This window comes from Moschus berezovskii, chromosome 4, assembly GCF_049115385.1.
Source record: "Moschus berezovskii isolate FMDL1 chromosome 4, NW_MosBer_1.0, whole genome shotgun sequence".
NCBI lineage: Eukaryota > Metazoa > Chordata > Mammalia > Artiodactyla > Moschidae > Moschus > Moschus berezovskii.
The window spans coordinates 72,022,064-72,045,320 of NC_142463.1; the positions used below are offsets into that span (position 1 = coordinate 72,022,064).

At 45.3% G+C, this 23,257-nt stretch overlaps 1 protein-coding gene across 4 annotated transcripts in view; it reads right to left on the reverse strand.

The window, feature by feature from the left end:
• Nucleotides 1-264: 264 nt before the first annotated feature.
• The window catches only part of BCAR3 (BCAR3 adaptor protein, NSP family member), a 235,242-nt gene continuing 212,249 nt past the window's right edge, over nt 265-23,257 (reverse strand). For all 4 annotated transcript variants that reach the window (XM_055402228.2, XM_055402227.2, XM_055402226.2 and 1 more), the window contains 7 exons: nt 20,958-21,061; nt 19,000-19,652; nt 13,682-13,797; nt 9,694-9,865; nt 6,995-7,106; nt 3,816-4,028; nt 265-879 (listed from right to left, as the gene is read on the reverse strand). In XM_055402228.2, the coding sequence (XP_055258203.1) occupies nt 701-879; nt 3,816-4,028; nt 6,995-7,106; nt 9,694-9,865; nt 13,682-13,797; nt 19,000-19,652; nt 20,958-21,061 (1,549 nt within the window). In that variant the 3' untranslated portion in view covers nt 265-700. The remainder of the gene's footprint in view (nt 880-3,815; nt 4,029-6,994; nt 7,107-9,693; nt 9,866-13,681; nt 13,798-18,999; nt 19,653-20,957; nt 21,062-23,257) is intronic.

Genomic DNA, 23,257 nt, shown 5'->3' on the forward strand with positions numbered 1-23,257 from the left:
CGCTGTGCTGCACATGGGACTTGAGGGTTAACTTGACCAAAGTCCAGGTGCTAGCAAGCACCAGAGCTTTTGTTGTAACTTAGGTATTCTGGTGTCAACTCCACCCTGTCCCCTAAGCCAGATACTTTAAATTTTCTGTACCACTCTCTTGATTTTGGTTTACTATCAGGATGTGGTGGTAAGGGAACAGGGTGCCCCAAGAAGGTAGGAGGTAGAGTTATTGTACTACAATGAATTGTTTAGTATTAAAGAGACTGGATACAGTTGTTTCACAAAAAGATATATTTTCATATGACTATTTACATTTTTCATATTTAGTTAGAGAATATCATACAACTGATATCTTCAGTTTCATGCTTCTAAACTCTTCTATTTACATTTATCTGACATGGAATTAAAATTGAAATGATCATTTACCTCAGTAATAGAAAGCAACCAGCCAATATAGCTGGGTCTTCACTTAAATTTGCTGATCAACACTAGCAACAGTTACCTTAATAAATTATCATTTATTTTAAAATCAGTAGTAATTTTAAACAATTCATAAATAAGTGTGCTCTGTGCAATTTACATGTTTAATATCCTGTGGATACTAAAAGCCGTATAGATTTGCACATTGTTACTTTATCAAATGATAAGCTTTCACAGAGGAGAAAGTGGATAAGCTTGAAATTATATTCTAAGCTTCTCTGGAGAGTTATCAAAACTCCATCTGCTTTACAGGAGGAGGTTCCAATTTACGTGAGAGGGCAGTTAAAATCTGATTGAATTTTTCGTATCTCTCTGTCTGATTGACTTGTGCACCTTTGCTGCCCCAAAGCAATCTCATTTGGAATTCAGTCTTGAAGACTTCACTCATTTCTTCATCTGGTTGAAAACCTAATAAAAACAAAACCAAAAAAACTTCAGTTCTGCTTGAAACAGTGTTGAAAAATAGACTGAAAACTTGCTTGTTTAAAGTAGGATCAAATGAACATCTCTCAGAATTTAAAAAATGCCCTCAAGGAAAAATACAGGATCTTTCTATATAAGGAAGGGGAGAACACCCCCCACCCGCAAGGACCTGAGCAACTTCAGAGAAAGAATAACTAAGTCACTAAGATATGATAGAATAAAATTTGTGTGCACAAGCCACCATGGGTTGTAGTAGTGCAGGAGTGTTCAAAGTATTTTTTTTAAAGGCTTTATAATTTGTCATGATTCACCCTTGTTTTAGCTGCACAGTTTATAGAGTTGTAAAAACATCACACTTAAAAAACCCTAGAAAAATCCCTAGTACCTCTTCTCAGTCAATCCCTGAGGCTACCCCACACCATTAATCTGCTTTCCATTGCTATTTTGCCTTTTCTAGAAATTTGATATTATTCCATATTGTTGCCTGTTAATAATTCCTTTTTATTGCTGAGTAGTATTCAGTTATATGGATATACTGCATTTTGTTTACTGAGTGGTAAGACATTTGGATTGTTTCCAGTTTTTGGCTGTTACGAACAGTGTGAACATCTGTGATTAAGTCTTAGCATGGACATCTGTTTTCATATCTTTGGAAGTGGAAGTACTGGGTCATATGGTAAATATATGTTTACTTTAAAGAAACTGTCAAACTCTTTTCCAAAATGTCTATGCCGTCTTATATTCTCATCAGTAACATAATGAAAAGTCCAGTTGTGAACTCTATTGTTATTCTAGATAGTGGTGGTGGCATCTCACCATGGTTTAATCTTATATTTCTGTAATAACTAATGCTGTGAACATTTTCCATATAGATATCTGTCATTGTATATCCTCTGTGGTATAGTGTCTATTCAAATTTGTTCTTCTCATTGAGTTGTAAGAATTCTTTATATTCTAGATAATAGTCTAGATAATAGTCCTTTATCAGATGTATGTTTGCCAAATACTTTCTTCTACTCTGTAGTGTGCCTTTTCACTTCCTTAATGATGTCTTTCAAAGAGCAAAATGTAAAATTTTGATTTATCAGTGTTTTATGGTTCATGCTTGTTATGGCTTAAGAAATTTTGCCGGACACAAGGAATTTATGCTTTCTCATAGAAGTTTTTCAGTTTAGCTCTTATATTCTGAGTGTATTCTATGAGGTAATTAAAATTAAATTTTTTTTCTGCATGACATTCAATAGTTCTAGCACCATTTGTTGAAAGATTACTTTATCCAGTGAATTACCTTGCCACCTTTGTCAAGAAACAGTTAACAATCATATGTTTGGGCCCGTTTCTTAACTCTCTTTTCTGTGTAAGAGAGCTGTTCTACTTATGGCCAAGGATGCTCTCAGTCAGCTCTATTAGAGCAGGGGAAACCTTTAGCTTGAGTCATACAGGCAGATGTTTCTCATCCTTGATTACTGCTGGAGTAGTTGGCGCTGTCATTAAATATAGTCCCAGCATCTAAATCATAGTCTCTTGGTGATGGAGAGGATAACAGAAGCCTTCTATTTCATTCTTCCATGTGATGCCAAAATATCTTTGGCAGATAAACAACTAGAGGCCAGATGACAACTTCCATTCATTTAGTTAATCTGCTTTGAGCCCCTATCCTGGGCAGGGTACTGGGATATGTTGGTGAGCAAATTTCTGCCCTTACTGGGTTCACAGTTATTTTCAGCAATAAGAACTTGCTGTGAAAACCTGTAGCAGGATCATCTGAGAAGTATCAAATACCTTTAAGGTGATTTGCTGTAAAACAGCTTAAAACATACTTTTCTCAAAATCCACCCTGATATATTGGCTTAGGGAACATCTAATGTAATATACTTATTGGTTTTGTATAAGCAGGCATTCTAATAATATCTACTGACTGGAATTATATATGTTTTTATTGTTTGAGCCACCAGGGAAGCTCTTATAATTAGCATCTGAGTCCTATACTGCCAATCCTGCTGAACTTTCTGAGGAAAAGAAACAGGTATGTATTGCTTATACCTATAGCAGACATAGTGCAAGTTGTTTAGTCCCAAATTCTGTTTCTGAATTAACAACTTTGTTTTAGGTCGAAATAATAGGCCTCTCCTGCCCCATATAGTTCTGAAGCTTCTGGATCAAACTGTAGGTCCTTGAAGAGTTTTAAAAATTATACAGTGGTGAAGAGACAAGGCCCTTATTTTTGTACTCGCTTCCTAAGTGGTCTGTTTGCCTACAAGCTTCAGCCCTCCAGCCTTTCTGCACAAAGATGCCAGACTAAAAACAAATCTAATCATGTGATAACATCTTCTCATATTTCAAACCCTTCACTGGCTCTTCCTCAGCAACAGTCCTACATGGAAGGCCTTCCCACCTCTATCCCCCTCTTTCTTTAGCCTAGCTGCCCACTCCTGAAGACACACGTTAACACTAATCCAAACCCAAGTTTGGATCAGTGTGCTTGTGGTTTGTGCTATTCTCTAAGCTCTCTCAATCTCAGAGCCTTGGCTTACGGTGGAACCTCTGATGCTAAGAGCAGAGGAGCTCATGTCTCAGTGTGTCTGGGAAGAAACAAGAATAAAGACAAGTCCAGTAAAACCCCAACTCCCCATGTGGGCCCATCACATTTTCTAATAATGATTATTAGTGGTACTAATGGTAAACAAACTGACAAATTCTTTCTTGACCCTTTCTCTGTTTTCTTATACCACTGACACAAAAGAAGAGAGAAGCAGGATCCTTAAGTCAGGTAGGAATTAAGAGTAAGTAATACAAGAAATGGAATTCCCAGGTCTTAATCTTTCCTACTTGGTCTTTTTCTAATTGAGAGCATCGATTTCATTCCTTCATTCCAATTACTGTGCAGAGTAGAGAGCAGCTTAACCAAAATCAGCTCTTACCTGCCAGGATCCTCTCAGCATTCATCCGGTAGCTGTCTGCAGCTTCCGCCATGAGTCGGGCCGTTGCCAGATGGTTCAGCATAATCTCACAGCTTTCATCGTTTTTTTCCCACATGTCAGTTCCTTCAAAAGTGACAGCCTCACGCTCCATTAAGGTCACAAGAGGCATCAGCAGTGGTACTGATACATTCTTTGGAGGAACACATGTGGACTCTGAAAAACAGGGGCGGGGTAAAGTTCTCCACATCATGTCCCCCGCTCCCCCAAGTTAAATGCAGAGAGTTCCAGTTGAAGATGGCAATGTAAGAGAGTCCTGGGCTTACCACCTTTTGTAGACACAGTGAATCTATGGCTAAGTTTGGAACAACTTCCTCTGGAAAAAATCCTAAAGACTGCATCGTGCAAATAAGAGAAGACCCACATCAAAGCAGGTAAGAGGAGCTGGGAGACTATCACACTATAAACCCTCCCCGGGGGCAGTGACCCACAGTTGGGAGGGAACTCAAAACCTGGAGCTTCAACCTTAGGAGCAAAAGGCTTGAACCCCACGTGTAGCACCCCAACTTTTAAGACCAGCACCTGAGATACAAACCCCAAAACATCTAACTTTGAAACTCAATACTGTACCTGTCTGTAAGACCCCAAGGCTATAATTGTTTGAGAAACAGGTCTTAAAGGGCTTACAAGCTTGAACTCACCTGATCTAGGGCTCGGTACAGAGGCAGCCAATTGAGAGGTGCCTAGATATTATGCAAATTAGGCTTATTTGCCAATATTAAAATTTTAGCCTGAAAGACAGGCTTCTGCTTTGGCATACAACTAGGGCTTAGAAGGCCCTCAGCAAACGGAAGCTGATAGATGATGCAGTCTTGGTGTGCTCTCTCTGCCTTGCTCCAGCTCATTGATGTATCCTAGAAAAGAGCTTACACCTTTGTCCAGCTACCTCTAGAACACTATACATTGCCTAGCTCTGATGGCCAAAGGGGCTTATGCCCATGGATCCTATAGGACTGTAACCTTTATAATGCCACAAGAAAAGAAAATTATAGGCCAATATTTGCAAACTGAATTCAACAATACATTAAAAGGATCATATGGATTGATCAAGTGGGATTTATTCCGGGGAAACAAGGATGGCTCAATATTCACAAATCAACATGACATACTGTGTTAATAAGATGAAAGAAAAATAATTTGATCTTAATAGATGCAGAAAAATAATTTGACAAAATCTGACATCTATTTATGGTAGGAAAAAAACAACTCCCAACAGAGTGGATATAGAGGGAATGTACAACAGCATTATGAAGCCACATATAACAAGCCCATAGCTAACATCATACTTGATGAAAAGCTAAAAACTTTCCATCTAAGAACAGGAATAAAAGGATGCCAATTCACCACTTCTGTTCACACCATACACAAAAATAAACTCATATAAGACACAATACCATAAAACTCTGAGACAAGAATATAGGCAAAACATTCTCTGGCATAAATCACAGCAATGTTACCATAAATCAGTCTCCCAAGGTAGTAAAAATAAAAGCAAAAATAAAGGGGACCTCATTAAACATGTTTTTGCAAAGGAAACCATAAAATGAAAAGACAGCCAACAGATGGGAGAAAATATTTGCAAATGATGTGACCGACAAGGGCTTAATTTTGAAAATTGTTACAAACAGCCCCCTGAAAAAATAGGCAGATGGCCAACAGATACATGATGCTCAATAGACAATAGATGCTCACCATTGCTAATTATCAGAGAAATGCGAATCAAAACTACAATGAGGTATCACTTCACAGTGGTCAGAATGGCCATCATCAAAAAGTCACAAATAATAAATGCTGGAGAGAGTGTTGAGAAAAGGGAACCCTCCTATACTGTTGGAGAGAATGTAACTTAGTCCAGCTACGATGGAGAACAGCATGGAGATTCTTAAAAAACTGAAAATAGAGTTGCTATATGATCCATCAATCCTATTCTTGGGCATGTATCTGGAGAAAACCCTTAATTTGAAAAGATGCCTGTACCTCAGTGTTCATAGCAGCACTATTTACAATAGCTAAGATATGGAAGCAACCTAAATGTCACTCAACAGACGAGTGGATAAAGAAAGATGTGGTATATGTATGTACATAAAGGAATACTACTCAGCCAGAAAAAATGACAATGCCATTTGCAGCAACATGGATGGACCTAGAGATTATCATGCTGAGTGAAGTGAGTCAGACAGGTAGATATCTCATGATATCACTTATGTATGGAATCTAAAAAATGATACAAATGAACTTATTTACACAACCAGTTCCTTTTGTACAGCATAGGGAACTATAATCAATATCTTATAATAATCTATAATGAAAAATATTAAATATATAACAATTATTTTGCTGTACACTAGATTTACACATCATAAATCAACTATAACTTCAATTTTAAAAGATGCCTATGTGTGTATACACACACAATAGAATATTATTCAGCCATTAAAAAGAATACATCCTGCCATTTGTGACAACACAAACTTGAGGGTATTATGCTAAGTGAAATATGTCAGACAGAAAAAAATAAATAGCATGTGAACTCACATGTTGAGTCTAAGAAAAACAGAAACACCCCTTGAGTTCATGGATATAGAGGACAGACTTATGGTTGCCTGAGATAAGGGGCGAAGTGAAATGGTTGAAGGGATCAGAAGGTATAGATTTCCAGTTATAAAGTAACTCCTGGACATATGCTATACAGCATGGTGACTGTAGTGAATACTGTAGTGCATATTTGAAAGTAGCTAGCAAAGTGAATCTTGAAAGTTCTCATCAGAAGAAAAAAAAATTTGTATCTATGTATGGCGATGGATATTAACTGGTCTTATTGTGATAATTTTGCAACAATCAAATATTGAACCATTATGTTGTACATTTGAAGCTGATATGTAAATTATACCTCAATTTACAAAGTTAAGCTCAAAATGAGGTGACTAGTACACTATGTCTTGTTTTAGCAACTGAATACCTACAAGCAACTCTCATCTGATAAAGGTTTGATGACTCATTGACAATCCTGCAGATAACTTGGAGCCTTTATAATATGCCCTGCTAAAAGCTTTGCTCAAACCAGAACAGATAACAACACTGCCAAGTAGCCCCCAGGCCACCCGTCCTGACCCTGTGCTCACCTCTGCCTTCATGCAGGATTTTGCTGAAAGGCTTCAGCTGTTTCTCATAGAGGATGGCGGTTTGTGTGTACTGGTGCCGCAGGGCAGTCCACGTTTTTTCTAACCGTGTGATCTGGAGGAAAGAAAAATGTTATAGCTTTGGAAAAGGCTCTTTTTAAAACTACCTTGGTGCTTAAGTTTTGAAATGGATGATAGATGGACATGATAAAAACTCAAAGCGGTTGAAAGCAGAATATAGAGAAAAGCTAATCCCCACCTACTCCCTGCTCCATGTTGCTCTCATGACTTATTAGACACACACACACCTTTTAAAATAAATGCATACCATACTATACACATATTTTCCTGTTCCTTGTTTGGAAGTTATTTCACATAAGCACATATAGAACAGCATACAACGGTCTTGTTTTATTAAGCCTCTAATGGTCCATTTATGCATAAACCATAGTTTAGCTAATTCCTATACATAAGAGCTTTAAACATATTTTTCTGTTATAGAATTATCTCAAAGATTTTGCAGATGTGCACAAGTAAGAGAATATCTGGAGGATAAATTTCCAGAAGTAGAACTACTGGGTCAAGAAATAAAATCTTGATAGGCATTGCCAACTGTCCTCCACAGAGTTTATACTGATGCAAGGACGTAGAATTGTGATCTTAAGCATTTTAATGTTAATTTTAAGTAATAAAGTCTGAGACACATGGAAAATTGCCTAGGCCATATGATGCCACTGCTCATTTCTTTTTATTTCTTTAGAATCCTTTAGTCCAGACCAACATATACCACTGACTCTATCCTAATAGTCCCCCATTCACACCCTAAAACCAGCAAGCCCGTGTTTTCTACATGAAACAAGGAAGGGGGAAAAGGGAACTAATATTTAGGGAATGAGAGCCAATTCTGTCAGGTATTTGAGGAATTTCATTTAGGCCTCACAGTGCTCTATGAGGCAGTATTCTGACTTCATTTTACAGATCAGAAGACAAGAGATTAGGTAACTTGGTCAAGTTTCACAGCTAAATGGCAGAGCTGAGATTCATTTCCTTGGCCTCTAAGAACTCCCTGTGTATTCCAAGAAGAAGGGGAGAAAGGATCACCATCGGCAGGTCTGCTGGGAAGGGGAGGATGTGGCTTATCTTCCTCCAGCCACCCACGATGCCACCATTTCTTCTCACACCCCCTTCTTCCCTGCCCTGAAGCATCCCCTTTCTGAAAGGAGCCCTTGTCTCTGGGCTAGGCCCATCTCCTGGATGCTCTCTCTTGATAGCAGAAATTGAGAAGAGAAGGCAGCACAAATGGCTGTAGTCCAGGGTCAGGTTTAGATGATACAGAAATGGCATGACTCTCGTCTCTGGTTTCCCTGGGTCTGCCACTCCCCATCCCAAGCAGAGCCCTGAGCACTCTGGAGGACTCTGCCCCTTCATTGCTGAAGTGCTGCAGAGAGGAAGACTATGATGCTGCCATGGGATGGGGGACCACCTGTAAAGACATGTTCATGTGCTTTGGGGGAAGTCCCTAATTGCTGAGTTTGATGTCATGGACAGCAACCATGTTAATGTCACAAATTTCCCTTTGGTACTCTCAGAGGAAGCTCTGGGCTGGGAAGCTATACTAACAGCTAGCCTATTAGTCCTCAGAATTATAGGCAGTTTTAGATAAGAGGAAATAAACATGATGTAAATTAGAAACACCCAAATGAAAAATGATAACTCCTGGTAGTATAGTATAAGTCAGTATATCATGAAAATACAGCTGAACTTGCTTATTTCAAATATTGACCCAAATAATTTCAGTGCATCTAAAGAAATTTGAAAGTTCTAGAATATTATAATTGGAATTGACCCTTCTCAAAATTTCCTGGTGAAAGCACGAAGCGTGTCAGCTTCTTGTTTGAAAGGTGACCTTGGTTTCATACAAGAAAATTATGTTCTTAACATGCAGGATTTCAGAGAATCTGTGGCTGGCTGCGAAATAGCCAAGCTAAATGAGCGGTGGCTTTGGTACTACTGGTTGCAGATTGGGTTTGTGGGGCTGTGATCTCATACTCGAAGTCGCTGAGCATCTACCTCTATGAGGTCCACTTGGCTTCGAAAACAAATTTTCAGTTTCAAACCTCATCCTAAAAACAGGCTGTCAAAGCAGATAAATTCAAAGCGCCTGATTTCAGAAACTCTGCTTTAGGGGGTTGTACGGCAAATGAGCCAGGAAGCTGAGTCTTTTAACAGGACAGTCTGTTTTAGGTGACCTGAGGAACATACTTTGAGATAAACCACTCTAGGGATCCTCAGAGATCAGCTCACCAAATGTCTTGGTTTCCCAGTCATAACCCTAAACAGCCCACCTGCCCAGTGACCCAGATGGAAGCAGTCTTTCTTACACAACACACTTGAGCCAGAGGTATCACCCTAACTGGTTCTTCAGGAACATCTGTTGTTCTTGAGGATGACTCTTCTTATTGTACATCACAGAGAAAGTGTAGGCAGTCAGCAATTATCTGCTGTCTTTAAAAACAGAGCCAGAAACTTGCAACACTGCTCTTGTTTGCCCCCTAATCAAAGCAGCTTTCACTAAGACACGATTTACCTTTTGAATCGACTAAAGTCACCTGTGGTTTGCTAGGCATGGACTTGAAGACCACTTTGCAGAGCATTAAGTACACACAGGCCCACAGGGCTGTACAAAGCAAGTGGAAATTTACCTGTGGCATTTCCAAGGCCTTCATGATGGCTGAGAAAGAATAGAGGTCCCCCATGGAGTCTTTCAGCTCCACTGCCACCTGGATGATCTTATTGAGGGTGGCTGCTCTGTCCTCCAGATTGCCCGTGCAGCCCAGAATGTCTACTGCAATGCCGATGGCCATCGTGTTGTGTCTGAAAGGAAGGAGATGAGTGATCAGGCCCAGGACTAATAGGACCAGGAGGAAATGAAACCAAACTGGCCAAGGAAAGGACTGGCTTTGCACCATTTGCCGCTGTCTTCCTGAGACACACTGGGAGCTCACATAGTTTGGTTGCTGATTGCAACCGAGAGACCACCCCCATCAGAGTGACTGCAGAAGGGCCTCAGCGGGCATCCTGTGGAGAATCAAAAAGGACAGATACCGCAGGATATGGCATACTCAGCCCTGGAGCAAGGGGCATGAAAGGGCCTCCCTGTGCTGAAGCTGCTCAGAAGTGCATGTGGCTCCTTGTCCCTCTCACCATGACAGGTCTGCGGAGATGCCAGGTCCCCAACACACGGAGGAATCCTTTCCCCAGGGAAGCCCCTAAGCCCCCCAGACTGGGGGATGGAAGGGACAGAAAGATGAGATAATATGATTGATCCAGGAAGACAACATGGATGTGAGAACAAGGAATGAGGAGCTAAGAGTGGCTTGGGTCAAGGGGCCAGAAAGTGAGTGGAAACATGGACAAAGACTCAACAGCGAGCTGGCAGGATTTCTCTGTAAGGTCAGACCCTCACAGAAAGAAATCTTGTATCTACCAACAATCCTCCCTTTTCTCATCCTGAACGCCACGGGTCAACTGCGCAGACCCAGAACAGGAAGCAGAGTGGTCTTTTCTGAACAGACAATGGGATGGATGTGACTGGGGTCACAGAGAGGCCTCCTTCTTGGTGGCAGCAGTCTGTAAACCTGCCTCTCCCTCCCTCTGTGGCCCAGGAATGAGCATTCCCTACCTTGGGCCAGAGTGAAAGTGAAAGTTGTTCAGTCGTGTTTGGCTCTTTGCAAACCTATGGACTATATAGTCCATGGAATTCTCCAGGCCAGAATACTGGAGTGGGTAGCTGTTCCCTTCGCCAGGGGATCTTCCCAACCCAGGGATCGAACCCAGGTCTTCTGCATTGCAGGCGGATTCTTTACCAGCTGATTTACCAGAGTGGCCTTGGGTAAATTTTTCTCCAGGCACTGGTACGAATGCTGAAGGTGAAGCGCTAATTCACAGCTATGGTCGCTACAATATGACTTGCGTCTGAAACTCTGGGGCCACCTTGTCCTAGAAGTTGACAGCTAAGGATGATATTCCACGCTTCCTGTGCTGGTCTCCTTCTCATTCTTCTAGAGCAAAGAGAGGAGTGATTCATCTAGTGGCTAGCATTACCAGTTTCTCCAATGCATTTCTCCCTCTGTATGTTGGTCCCTTTTGCCTGTCTCTCTTTCCTTTATCTTCTTTTGCTAATTTCCTGTCTTTCTTAATCAATGGATCTTTAAAATAGACTTAAAGTATATTTTTATTATGTTAAACTTACTGAAGAGTTTTGTTACCCATTTGCAAAGTGTTAAGGTTGAAATGAACATTTTAGCTTTTTAATAGTAAACTAACTTCCCATGTTGCCTTCAATTGATTCTTTAGTCAATGTTTTTTCCTATGTTTTAATGGCCCTTAATAAAAGACAGGTTCTCTATTTCTTTAAGACCTGGCTTTATATCAACAGTTAATTGGGTAATTATATCCATTCATTCAAACGACATTTGCCTCAAACCTCCTTCACACACCGCCTTGGGAAAAACAGCTTAGCAAGGCAAGTGTATAGCAGAAGCTCCTGAGGTGGGTAGGAGGCACAAAACATTTCAGAAGGACATCTCCACTCACGAGCCTTGGAATGGGTGGTGGTAAGTTTAAGATGGAGGGCGGTTTATATTAGACTCTCAAATACAAGGATGTCATCTGATCCTGCAGGACTACTATAACCTTTATTTAGTAGACACATTGTAACCCCACAGGTCAGCTCTAGATGGGGAACAAAGCAAGGAGCCAGACCCCAGGCAGGCAGCAATCAGGAGAAAGAGGAAATGGATGTAGACAAGAGTGGAAGTCAGAAAATAGCCCAGAGAGAAGCCACAAGCCTGCTGACCTCAGCCTGGGCACCCATAATGCATGCCCAACCCAGCTAATGAAACTGATAAAATAAGGCCTGCAGGGCTTCCCTGGTGGCTCAGTGGTAAAGAATCTATCTGCCAACGCAGGGAATATGAGTTTGATCCCTGGTCTGGGAGGATCCCACATGTTACAGAGCAACAAAGCCCACGGGCCATAACTATTGAGCCTGTGCTCTGCAACAAGAGAAGCCACTGCAATGAGAAGCCCGCACACTGCAACAAAGAACAGCCTCTGCTCGCCACAACTAGAGAAAGCCCGCACAGCAACGAAGACCCAGCACAGCCATAAATAAATAAATAAGGCCTGCAACTGGGGAGTTTTCTGTCTGAAAAGTATCACAGGAAAAATGGGGATGCATGGCAGCACAGCTGGTCTCTGCTGAAACAATGACCGTGGGCCCAGGCCAGGAGGGAGAGCAGGTTAGTGGAATGAGCCAGGCCCTTGGGGCATGGGGAGGGAAGCAGGGCTGGCATCTAGAAGAGTGAGCAGGGAAAGTAGGGAAATTCAGAAGTCAGACCTACCATTGCCCAAAGACACTGAACAATAAGCTGACAAGCATGCCTGAACCATGGCAGCAGGGCCACGTCCTGCCCTCCTGCCTCCCAGAAGTCTTCCATTCGGCAGTCTGGGTGTTTCCTACGGGAGGCACCTGTGGCTGTGAAACCACAGCAACAGAGGCACTGGAGCCATTTTATTTGCTTCATAGTCAGGTAACCTTGAAAGCAGCTGTTACCAACTCTCCCAGGCCAATTGAAATACAGTGTTTACTTTCTAGGGACTAGCAGTAGTCTAGGACTGCACTGTCCACAAACCACATGAGGCTATATTTATACTTAAAATGCTGAAGAGTAAAATAAAACATTTCATCCTTCAGTTGCCGCCTTTCAGGTGCTCAGTAGTCACCAGTGGCTAGTGGATGCTGTCAGGAGATTTCCTCTACCAGTGTTGCACTGGACAGCGCTGTGACCCAGAACATCACAGAAAACCGTGGGCAGGGGATGATGGTGCTAGGGCCCTGGCTTCTGAGTCCTTCAGATCGCTGCCCACTAAAGACCACACGAGTGCTGTGGCAACCAGGAAGCGGGTTGGAAAAACAGAAAACTTCAGATAACAAAACAGTCTTGCCCCAAACAACTATCTTTTCATGTGTATCAAAAAGGCCAACTTCTATGGTAATGTGAGATTATAGTCTAGAGCTTCTTAAAAACGTGCCTCGCTACTTCTGTCTTTCTAATTTCTAAATATCTGATGTGAGTGGTTTTAATGGCCAGCCAGGGCCCTGGCTTTCCATGAGAAGAGGGCAGTGATGCTTCAGCAGTCGGGGGCCTGAGCACCTCATCCCTTGCCCTCTGATCCCCCATTTGTCCACACTTCAAAGAAAACACTGTTCAGATCCTGTTCTTCCCAACTTCCCCCACAAACCCCCACTTAATTCCTAAAGCAGACAGAGGGGCTGCAGCTCAGGCTGGAGGGAAGTGGCATGGCACCCCTGGCTCCATCTGCCTGCAACACTGCTCCCACCCCAGGCCAGCAGGGGTAGTGGTGACCTGTGCTCCAGGGCTGAGCCTCTGCCAGCTCCTCCATCTGCCCATGGAGCAGGGTTGCGAACGTGCTGTCTGTTCCCTGACTTCCTCTTTTCCACCTGAGCTTCTCCAGGAATTCTCTGGTCATGGCTTCTGGGGCCACACGTCCTCAAGTGAGGTGGCCCTGGGGCAGAGGGTACCTGGCCTCTCCCAGCTCTGAAACCTGTAGCTCTGACAGCCTGTGGAGTTGAACGGACCATAAGTACAGAGCAGCACTATTTACCTTTCAATGATGTCTAGGCGCAGTTGGTGACCGTACGGCAAGGTGATGAGCTCCAGCCCTGAGTTCACGCCCATGTTCTTCCTCATCTCTTCTGAGACTTCAAGTATCCTCGCAACCTGTCAAGAACACAGGTTGAAATGAACTGGACCAGGAAGTGGGTTTGCTGTGAACATGGAAAGAAATACACTAAACTGGAACACTGTGGATGCACTTGACTTGTTACACTTCTTTTTGAGCAGCAGCATCTGAAAATACAGTTTTAATACACTATTTGGAGGCTTTTGATACATATACTGGAATGTAAAACCTGGCAGAAAGTACCTAGATTGGTCTGCAGATTTGGTGTTTCTGCCCAGCCAGAGAATGGTGTAGTTCTTTGAGCTTTTGTCTAACATGGCTGGATCCTGCTGCTAGATTTGCTGCCAACAGCAGGGTTGTGTGTGCATGGAGCAGACTGATCCCCAGCAGTGGAAAAGTGGGGTTGCGTCCAAGTGCCACTCTGCTGCAGGCTCTGCTGTTCATGTTCTCGCTTCACGGCAGGGCTGGCTCCTATTACCCGTAATTACGCCTCTCCTGGGCTCAGTAAATGCACTGTACATCTGGAAACTATTAGAAACATGTACGGCTATGTGAAACCCGAGGTCTCAAACACACCCACTTCTCCCCCTGAGAGGTCTTCCTTAAAGAAAACCTGGTTTGTCTGTCCCATTCAGCACGCCCCACCTCAGTTCCAGTGTGTGATCACAGCTTATTGGAATCAGGTGTTAGTTAACCACTTATAGTTATTACGTTACCGCCAAATGCTATAATTGAGTCAGGGCATCTCTAAAATGGGGCTGGTGACACTCACAGAGCACTGATATGTTGATACTAACAGTGTCATGAGCAGATGTGCGCGTGTGCTAAGTCGCTTCAGTTGTGTCCGACTCTGCAACCCTATGGACTGGAGCCTGCCAGGCTGGCCATGGGATTCTCCAGGAAAGAATCCTGGAGTGGGTTGCCATGCCCTCCTCCAGGGGATTTTCCCACTGAACCCGCATCTCCTGTGGCTCCTGCATTGCAGGCAGATTCTTAACTGCTGAACCACCAGGGGAGGTCCAACAAGCAGATATAATGGGTCAAACTGTCCCTGGACAAGTGGCAGGCACAGGACAATTCCTTTCCTTGTTCCTGTGGAGCTGTCCTCCACTGTAATTATCCTCAGCATATGAACAGTCCAGGTGGCTTCATAACAGTACACCAAAAACATCTGGCAGTTTAGCTGATATTATTAACCTTGACCTTTAACCTCTGTAGTTGAGCAAAGGCACCACCATCAGCCCTGGGGATGAGCTGTCCAGTGCAGACTCCAGAATAAGACGCAGGATTCATCTGCTCTCGGCCTCAGTTTCCCCTTCTCTAAAACAACTGCTGAGTTTACCTTCCTCAAGGACTTTGCCAAGGATCAAATGACCCTAAAACCGGAGCTATTTACAAAGCCAAGTTATGAATCACTGGCCACGTGGAAGGGGGAAGAATTCTGGCCTGATCTCTGGAAAGAGATTTACACCTTGACCACGGCAAGGCAGCCCAGATGCACACCCTGGTCACCTGCAATCACACACACTTTGCTTGTTTAGACATCTGTCAGAGGCTCCAAACCTAACACATTCAGTCCACACACACTGTGTAACAGTCAGAGGCTTATCGTTGCTGCTGCTGCTAAGTCACTTCAGTCGTATCCGACTCTGTGTGACCCCATAGACGGAAGCCCACCAGGCTCCCCCCTCCCTGGGATTCTCCAGGCAAGAATACTGGAGTGGGTTGCCATTTCCTTCTCCAATGTGTGAAAGTGAAAAGTGAAAGTGAAGTCGCTCAGTCGTGTCCGACCCTTAGCGACCCCACGGACTGCAGCCCACCAGGCTCCTCCATCCATGGGATTTTCTAGGCAAGAGCACTGGAGTGGCTTGCCATTGCCTTCTCCGGAGGCTTATCGTTGATTCACTTTTATTCTGGAAGCTGTTTTCCCCTCTTGCCTGTTTTCCTTCAGTGGAAACATGCAGTCCCCTGGTCACTTTCCTGACGTATTACCAGGAAATGCCAACACCTGGTTGCCCCAAGGCTAAGCTCTGGGACAAGGGGTTCTGCGGTCACAGTGCAGCCTGAATTAGGTCTCCTGGGAAAGTCTGGGGCCATGCTGCTCAGAGATGGAGAGGAAGGACAAGCACTTCTAGAGGATTCACTGTGAGCTGGACCCGGCAGGGCAGGATGACACCCGTCCCCATGAGACCCGGCTGCCTTCCGCTCTCCTGATCTTAGCCATCCTGGCTTTGAAGGATCTCCTAGTTCTGTCCGCTCCTCATCCGACTGCCTGGGGAATGGCTGCGGTGACCCAGCGGAGCCCCGACAGGGGCCTGGCTGGCCTTCTTCCCAGCTGCCAGGAACCATCTACCGAGAAATGAGGTCACCATCTCGGTTGCCCTCTGTAGAGGACTCTCATGGGCACTCTGCACTTACGGGCCTGTCTCCCTCACTCAACTGCAGAGTGCCCTGAAGGCAGCAACCTGAAAGGAGCCCAGAAGTAGAGACTTAAAGACAGATTTGCCAGGCCCTCGCCCTGCGGACCCTGTGTCCCTCACTACCCATCCAGAGTGAATCCTCCATAACCCGATACCCCTCTCTCCCATGGTTCTCGGCCTCTCAGTCTCTGCAAGTATGCACTGCCTGCCACCTGGAAGATGCTTTTGTGTTCTGCATCACCAACTCCTACTCAGCCTTCAAAGCTTATCTCAGAAATCCCCACCCTGACCCCTCCCCTCCGCTATGTTTGAGACCCTACCTTGGAGGCCCTGCAGAGCATTTCGTACCTGGACCGTGGTTGGAATTCTATGTCACTGTCGCTCCTGCCTCTCCCACCATGACCTGGCCTGGCCTGACCTGGCCCACAGCTGGTGTTCAATCAAGGCTCAATACATAACACTAGGGAACCGTCAGTCAGCCTCAGTCTAGGGCAGGCACGGTATGAGGGCTTTAGTCTTCACAAGCACCTGGGTTGTTGCGCTCTTCTCCCTTTAGAAACTCTGAGAGGCAGGGGGAGGTGTTAGACTCAGGCAGCTCACCCCCAGAGGCCAGACCCTTAGACACTGGGCCTGTTTCCTAAATTTTGCAGAGACAAGTGGGTAAGGCAGGGCATTACCCATTCACAGGGTGAGAGCAGCTCAGTGGATGCCCACCCAGCCCCAGCCTGTGGAGGGGCTTACCCTGCTGCCTCCAGGCACTCAGGACCACCCACAGCCCCCACAGGTTGGGCTCTGGGCACAGGTGGGAACCAGCACTTGGGCCCTGGATGCTGCCTGGCGTCAACTCAAGGCTTCCGGGTGGGCTGGTCTGGTTGCAGTTAGAGTCAGATCGGTGACAACAGCCTTTGTTTTACTTCTTAGAGACGCTCGCTGCTCCTGCTCTGCTGGCAAATCCCCGAAGTCAGTAGTTCAGGAAAAGGATAAGGAAAGGAGGGAGGAAGGAAGACGAAACAGCCCCGCCCTGGGGACTGGGGTGGGCTCATTGTCAGGGGGCTCCCGCTCAGGTCTCTGCCTTGCTGCCTGGGGGCTCCATCCAGCGCCTCTTCCAGGGGTGCCTGAAGGCATACGGGGGGAGTGGGAACCCCACCAGGAGGACAGAATGCAGACACAGAAACAGACCAAAGAGAAGGCTACACAGTCCTTCAGCCGAGAACAGACTGCCAAGGCAGTGGGAAGGTTCCAGACTCTCCTGTGAAGAGCAGTCGGGCCTCTCACCTCCTCCTAGACTACTACCAAGTCCTGCCTGAGAACACAGCGGGGAAGCAGTCATTTCCTCCCAGAAATTAGCCCATTCTGTAAACCCAGAGCCATGTTCCCACAAGGAGCTTCCTCCACTGAGAACTCAAGACAGGTTCACACCAGGCTCCTGGCCTTCTGGTGTGGTTCTGCTCTCTCAGATCCAGGGTCTATTCATACTAACTAGAACAGGAGACTAAATCCTCTACCTGCCCGAACAGGTTTAGCTCCCTCTGAATGAAGTAAGGTCTTAACAAGGAAAATTATCTGACCACTTGGGGCCCTGCCCAAGGACACCCAGTGAACCACACAGACAGCCCTTGTTCCTCCAACACAGCCCCATTCCTGGCAGCCCCTCGGCTGTTTGCCCCAAAACAGCCAGCGCCTGCTTAATATTCCTCAAGACTGCTTTGGGAGGTCCCATGTGCCCTGTGAGCCTCCATCAACTGAGGAACTCCCTGGGGAATGCTTGGAGATTAGATTTCCTGCCATGATTCATGACCCAGGAAATTTATTTAGGAAAACCAGTTCCTCAATAAGCCCTGACCTTTGAAGCTAATTGACTTCACTGAGCTACAAATGAAAAAGGGCTTTAAATCTAAGGTCTCATCTGTTGGGATCTGTGTCCCTATATTGAGGGGCCCAGCCTTAAACACTTGCTTTCGATAAATTACTCTCTGAAGGATGAGGTTGTCTTGGGGCCAGCTCTGAACAAAAGCCACCAATATCTAAAAGAAATGCTTCCTATCAAAAATGTTGATGATAAAAAAATTTTTTTTTAATGATGATGATGTAAACAGAGGTTTATATAGTAATATGGAAAGACAGTCATGCTATGTTGTTCCATGAAAGACAAAAAAGGTTTGAAGTGGTATGCATAGGCCTGTGGCATTTCTGTGGTAAACAAATAGATATGCATGCAATTACATATCTATTGGTGGAACAAATGTTAACAACAGTGATCACCAAGAAACTGGATTTTGTGTGGTTTTCATTTTGTCTTTTCTCCTAATCTGTATTGTGTAATTTTTCTAAAATGATATCTTTTATAATTGTTTTATATTTTTTCTAAACTGAGCAAGTAACTTTAAAAATTTTACCCTAAAGACCATTTTCATAACAATAAAAATAAATATAAATGAAATAAAAACCACGAAGGCTCTGCTGCTCCAGAAACTCCATTTTCATCTACAATCTACTCTTCTTTGGACTTGACTTCACCAATTCTGATGGAGTTGAGGCAGGGGGAGAACTGAAAATCCACACGAGCTGGGAGAAGGGCATGGCAGGGGTCGGGGGAGGAGAGCAGGGCCCTGGGTGGCCCTGTATCTTCCTGTCCCAGGTGAATTTCACGTTTTCTGCCTGGGCAAGGGTTGTCACAGCCTGGGTTCCCACCCCTTCAATAAATCCCACACCCAGGTCATCATCTCCATTGTCCTATGAGCAAACAAGTCACAAGGTAAGGCAGAATGAGGCCCAAACAGAACCCCCTTCCAAGCATCTGGAAATCCCTCTGGCACCTACCTTGCAGTCCATGCTGAGCAAGTGCTGGGCAATGACCTTGGGGTCATTGTTGGTGAACAGTTCTTTTGCACGCTTCAGCATCGAAGTTTCCAGGGGCTTGTTCTCAGGAGGAAGCAGCTTCGACTCAAAGTCATTTGGCTTGAACGAAGAGGTGGTCTCTAGGAGGGGCATCACAAATGTGTCCTGGTCCTCCCGCCCTGTGTCCCCTGGGGCTAGCGGCGGCTTCCAAGGCCTTGTCCTGTCATCATCATCGAGGATCAAGTAGCTGGTGTCAGAGTTCCGGGTGCCCAGCCCCCCATTCTGCTTGGCTGTCAGCAACTCCACATAGCTGTCCTGGGCACAGAAGGGCAGCCTAGATGCCCCATCATAGCCGGCCGCCAAGGCTGGGTTCAGTTCGCAGTAGTTGGCTTCAGAGTTGAGCCAGATAGATGGAGATGGGGGAGCTTTGAGTAGGGGTGCCTTGCAGGGCTTGGGGGGCGGCTTGGGGCATAGCTGGCTGTCTGAGCCCCTCAGCGCCTCCCCTGGCCTAGCATCTGAGGAGACCCTCCGCACCACAGCTGGACTCAGAGTGGGCTCGCTGCCTGTCCTGAACACTGGTGAGCTTGGGCAGGGGCTTGTGCCCACACCTGGGGACTGAGGGGGCAGCTTACCACCTGTGGAGGATAACAGAGGGTCAGAAAAAGCTCAGCAATGAGGAAAACATAAAACAGACAAAATTAGAGTGACAGCTTCTGACCTTCAATTCATACCCTAGGGTTTTGATTTTTACCCTCAGACAAGCCAGTATGATCACCGCAGTTCTGGTCTAGAGCAGTCAAGAGCATGTCAAGGGCAAAGGTGGCCCCACACCACTTCTTGGGGAATTCTAAATCCTGGTGACTACCCACAGCTGGGCAGCAATGCCATTTTATGGTCACAGAAGGTTATACAGTCAAAACAGGGAAATACATAGCTTGGAGGGCGGTGAGTAATCTAACCTTGCCCTACGAAACATGTCTTTAATCACACAGTGTAAAAGGGGGAGGGCCCTGAGTCACTCTCAAAGCCAGAGTGGATCCTGCCAGCTTTAAGGAAGAGACAGAGACACATGGGGAAGGGAGAAAAAGATGCTGACAAAACTTACTTTCAAGTAGTTTATGAAGGGGTGATGGGAAAAATCACTCTGGTTCCCCAAGGAAGGGCAGTCACAAAAATAATGAAAAACAATCCCATTGCCTATTAACACAATTGCTTACCTGGTTCCCCCACATCCTACACCATCTCACTCTTTCAGCTGTGACAGCAGAATGGAGAGGAAGTGGGGTTTCTACCAGGAGCCCCAGGACTGACCCATTCACCCTCTCCCCAGGGAGGAGACTAAGGGGAAGGTGTTTTTGTTATGATGACCACCAGTGAGCAGTTGGGCTCAGAGTCAGGAAACCTAGGTTCAAATGCTGGCTTCACCACTTACTAGACAGATGCATCTAGACAGGTCAATTATATCCATGCCTCTGTCTCCTCACCACAGAGGATAACCATGCTCATCTTTAAGGCTTCTTAGGAGGCTTAAAAGCTAGCACACATCAAGCATCCAGGCTTTCCTGGTGGCTCAGATGGTAAAGAATCTGCCTGCAATGCTGGAGACCTGGGTTTGATCCTTGGGCTGGGAAGATCCCCTGGAGAAGGAAATGGCAACCCACCCTGGTATTCTTGCCTGGAGAATTTCATGGACAGAGAAATCTGGTGGGTTACAGTCCATGGGCTCACAAAGAGTTGGACACAACTGAGTCACACACACACACACAAAGCATCCAGCTCAGTGATTCGCATCTGGATACAGTTCTATGAACCACTCAGCCTCCAGACGTGGAATCTTATGTCTTTCCCAAATTAGGTGACTAGGTGGAGCAGGGGAGAGAGCCTGCAGAAAATCAGGGGAACACCGTCACCCTTCTCCCCCCAAATTCCCAAAGACCTACCAATTGGCAAGTAACTTTCCGACTGGTGGGCTTTGAGGGACAAGGCTCTTCTGTCCTGCATGTGATCCAGGCAGGCTGGCTGGCTCCCACTCTTCTCTTTATTTCTGAAGCAAAAGACAAATAGGGCAGAAACATGTCATTAAATCGTAAAACCTTTAGGCAACGTCATGGAAAGTTTAAAAAAAGAAAAAGATTGCTCAGAATGAGAGTGCTCCTGTACAGCCTAAGAGTAAAGGAATGTTGGCTGGAGGAGGAAATCACTGACGGTGGTGATTAGTACATGACTGTGCCATGGGCTCCTTGCTGTGTCCCCAGGACCCATCCAGTTAGATACTAGGCTGCTGCTTCTGAGTCTTTCCACCCTGTTAAGCAGAGCAGGGTAAAGATTTCAAGATACTCTCAGGAAAATCTGATAAGCTGGAATGTATACTTTCAACAGTGCCTAAAATTACTTACAGACCCAGGAGGAATGACTTGTATAACTAACACATGTTTTCCACCAAGCCTCACAGTGTCACAGTTAGGAAGGAGGCTGTGGGGCAGTTTCCATTTCAGTGGAAAGTTCAGCGTCCCCCAAATGACCTGCAGGATTGCCCAGGGAGGCTGTCATACCCATTCAGAAGGACCCCACTGGGGGATCCCCCGGCCAGAGGCACAGAACACAGCATCGCAGGGAAAGTAGACCCTAACGACACAGTTCACCAGCAAGGCTCTGCCCCTTGCCAGTTCAGACTGGCAGTTTCTCTAATTGGGAAGCACAGAACACAGCAGTGCAGGGAAAGCAGGCCCAGCAGACCCTAACGACACAGTTCGCCAGCATGGCTCTAACCCTGCCCCTTCAGATCAGGAATTACTCTAATTAGCACCAAAGAACAGTATCTCCTGTTAGCTAAAACATAAAGCACTGCACCAGTCGAGTTGTAATGAACTTTATTAGTTGCCACCCCCAATCCTCAAACTTATGTTATAGAAATCGTGAAAGTTCTTTCCTACCTTTGCAGACAACCAGAGGAAAAAAAGAAACAAACCAAACAGCCCCCAAACTCCAGCAACAGAGAAATTCCAGCAACCCCTCAGAGATAAGGCAGGGCAGAGGGCAAATTCCAAAAGGCAGTGGCTTCAGTGAAGTGATATTTAAGCAGTGATCCCCGCGAGCAGTCAGACTCCGTGGTCATACACTGGCCTGGAATGTAACCTGGCCGAGCGCACACCTTTTCGCGGGGGGGGAGGCAACCATCTGGCCTGACGTCAGGGAATGTGGGGAGCCACTGGCGGGCGGAGGGGCAGGGCTTCCAGCCGTCTTCCGTGTTGAGTCCACGCCACCCCCACATCTAGGTCTTTCTGGAGCTGCAGCCTATGCCAAGTGCAATAAGGCTTAGGGAGCTCTGCTTTCAAAGGGCAGTCCCCAAGAGTGGCTCTGTTAGGTTTGTGTTATCAACATGGAGACTTTCTAAGCTTTTCTTTCATTTTTATCTTAAAATTTTTTTTTTGTACTTTAAATTCAGGTTGCTGAGGGTAGACCAAGGGGCCTGCCTTCCCAGCACTGTTCCCAGCAGGGGTTCTGTGGGTCGCCCTGGCTCTGTTCACATTAACTCCCCACTCATCAGTTCATCAAGCAACCCCTACTCCCAAAAGAACAGAAGACAGCATTTTAATATCAGGCTTGTACAAAAGGAATTGCAACTTTGGACTGTGAATTTTAAATCTTATAACTAGGCTCAAACACATCTTTATTAATCAAAATAAGACCATTACAATCAACATGTTTCTTTGCCAAGGAGAAATAAGTTTGTTTATTCCCATAGCATAAAAATCCATGCTTTGAGATTCAATGAACTCTTTTGGAAAGCATTTTCTGCCTCCTGCTGGATGTGGAAGCATTTTCCCTGTGAAAAGTTGTTGAGATGACTGAAGAAGCAGTAGTTGGTTGGTGAGAGGTCAGGTGAATGTGGTGTATGAGGCAAAACTCTGCAGCCCAACTTTTAAAGTGTTGGTTGTGTGACATATGGTCAGGTGGTGTGGAGAAAAACTGGGCCCTTTCTGATGACCAATGGGGCTTCCCTGGTGGTTAAAGCATCTGCCTGCAATGAGGGAGACCCAGGTTCGATCCTTGGGTCGGGAAGATCCCCTGGAGAAGGAAATGGCATCCCACTCCAGTATTCTTGCCTGGAGAATCCCATGGACGGAGGAGCCTGGTGGGCTACAGTCCACAGAGTCAAACACGAGTGAGCGACTTCACTTTCACTTTTGATGACCAATGATAGCTGCAGCTGTTGCAGTTTTTGATTCATCTCATTGAT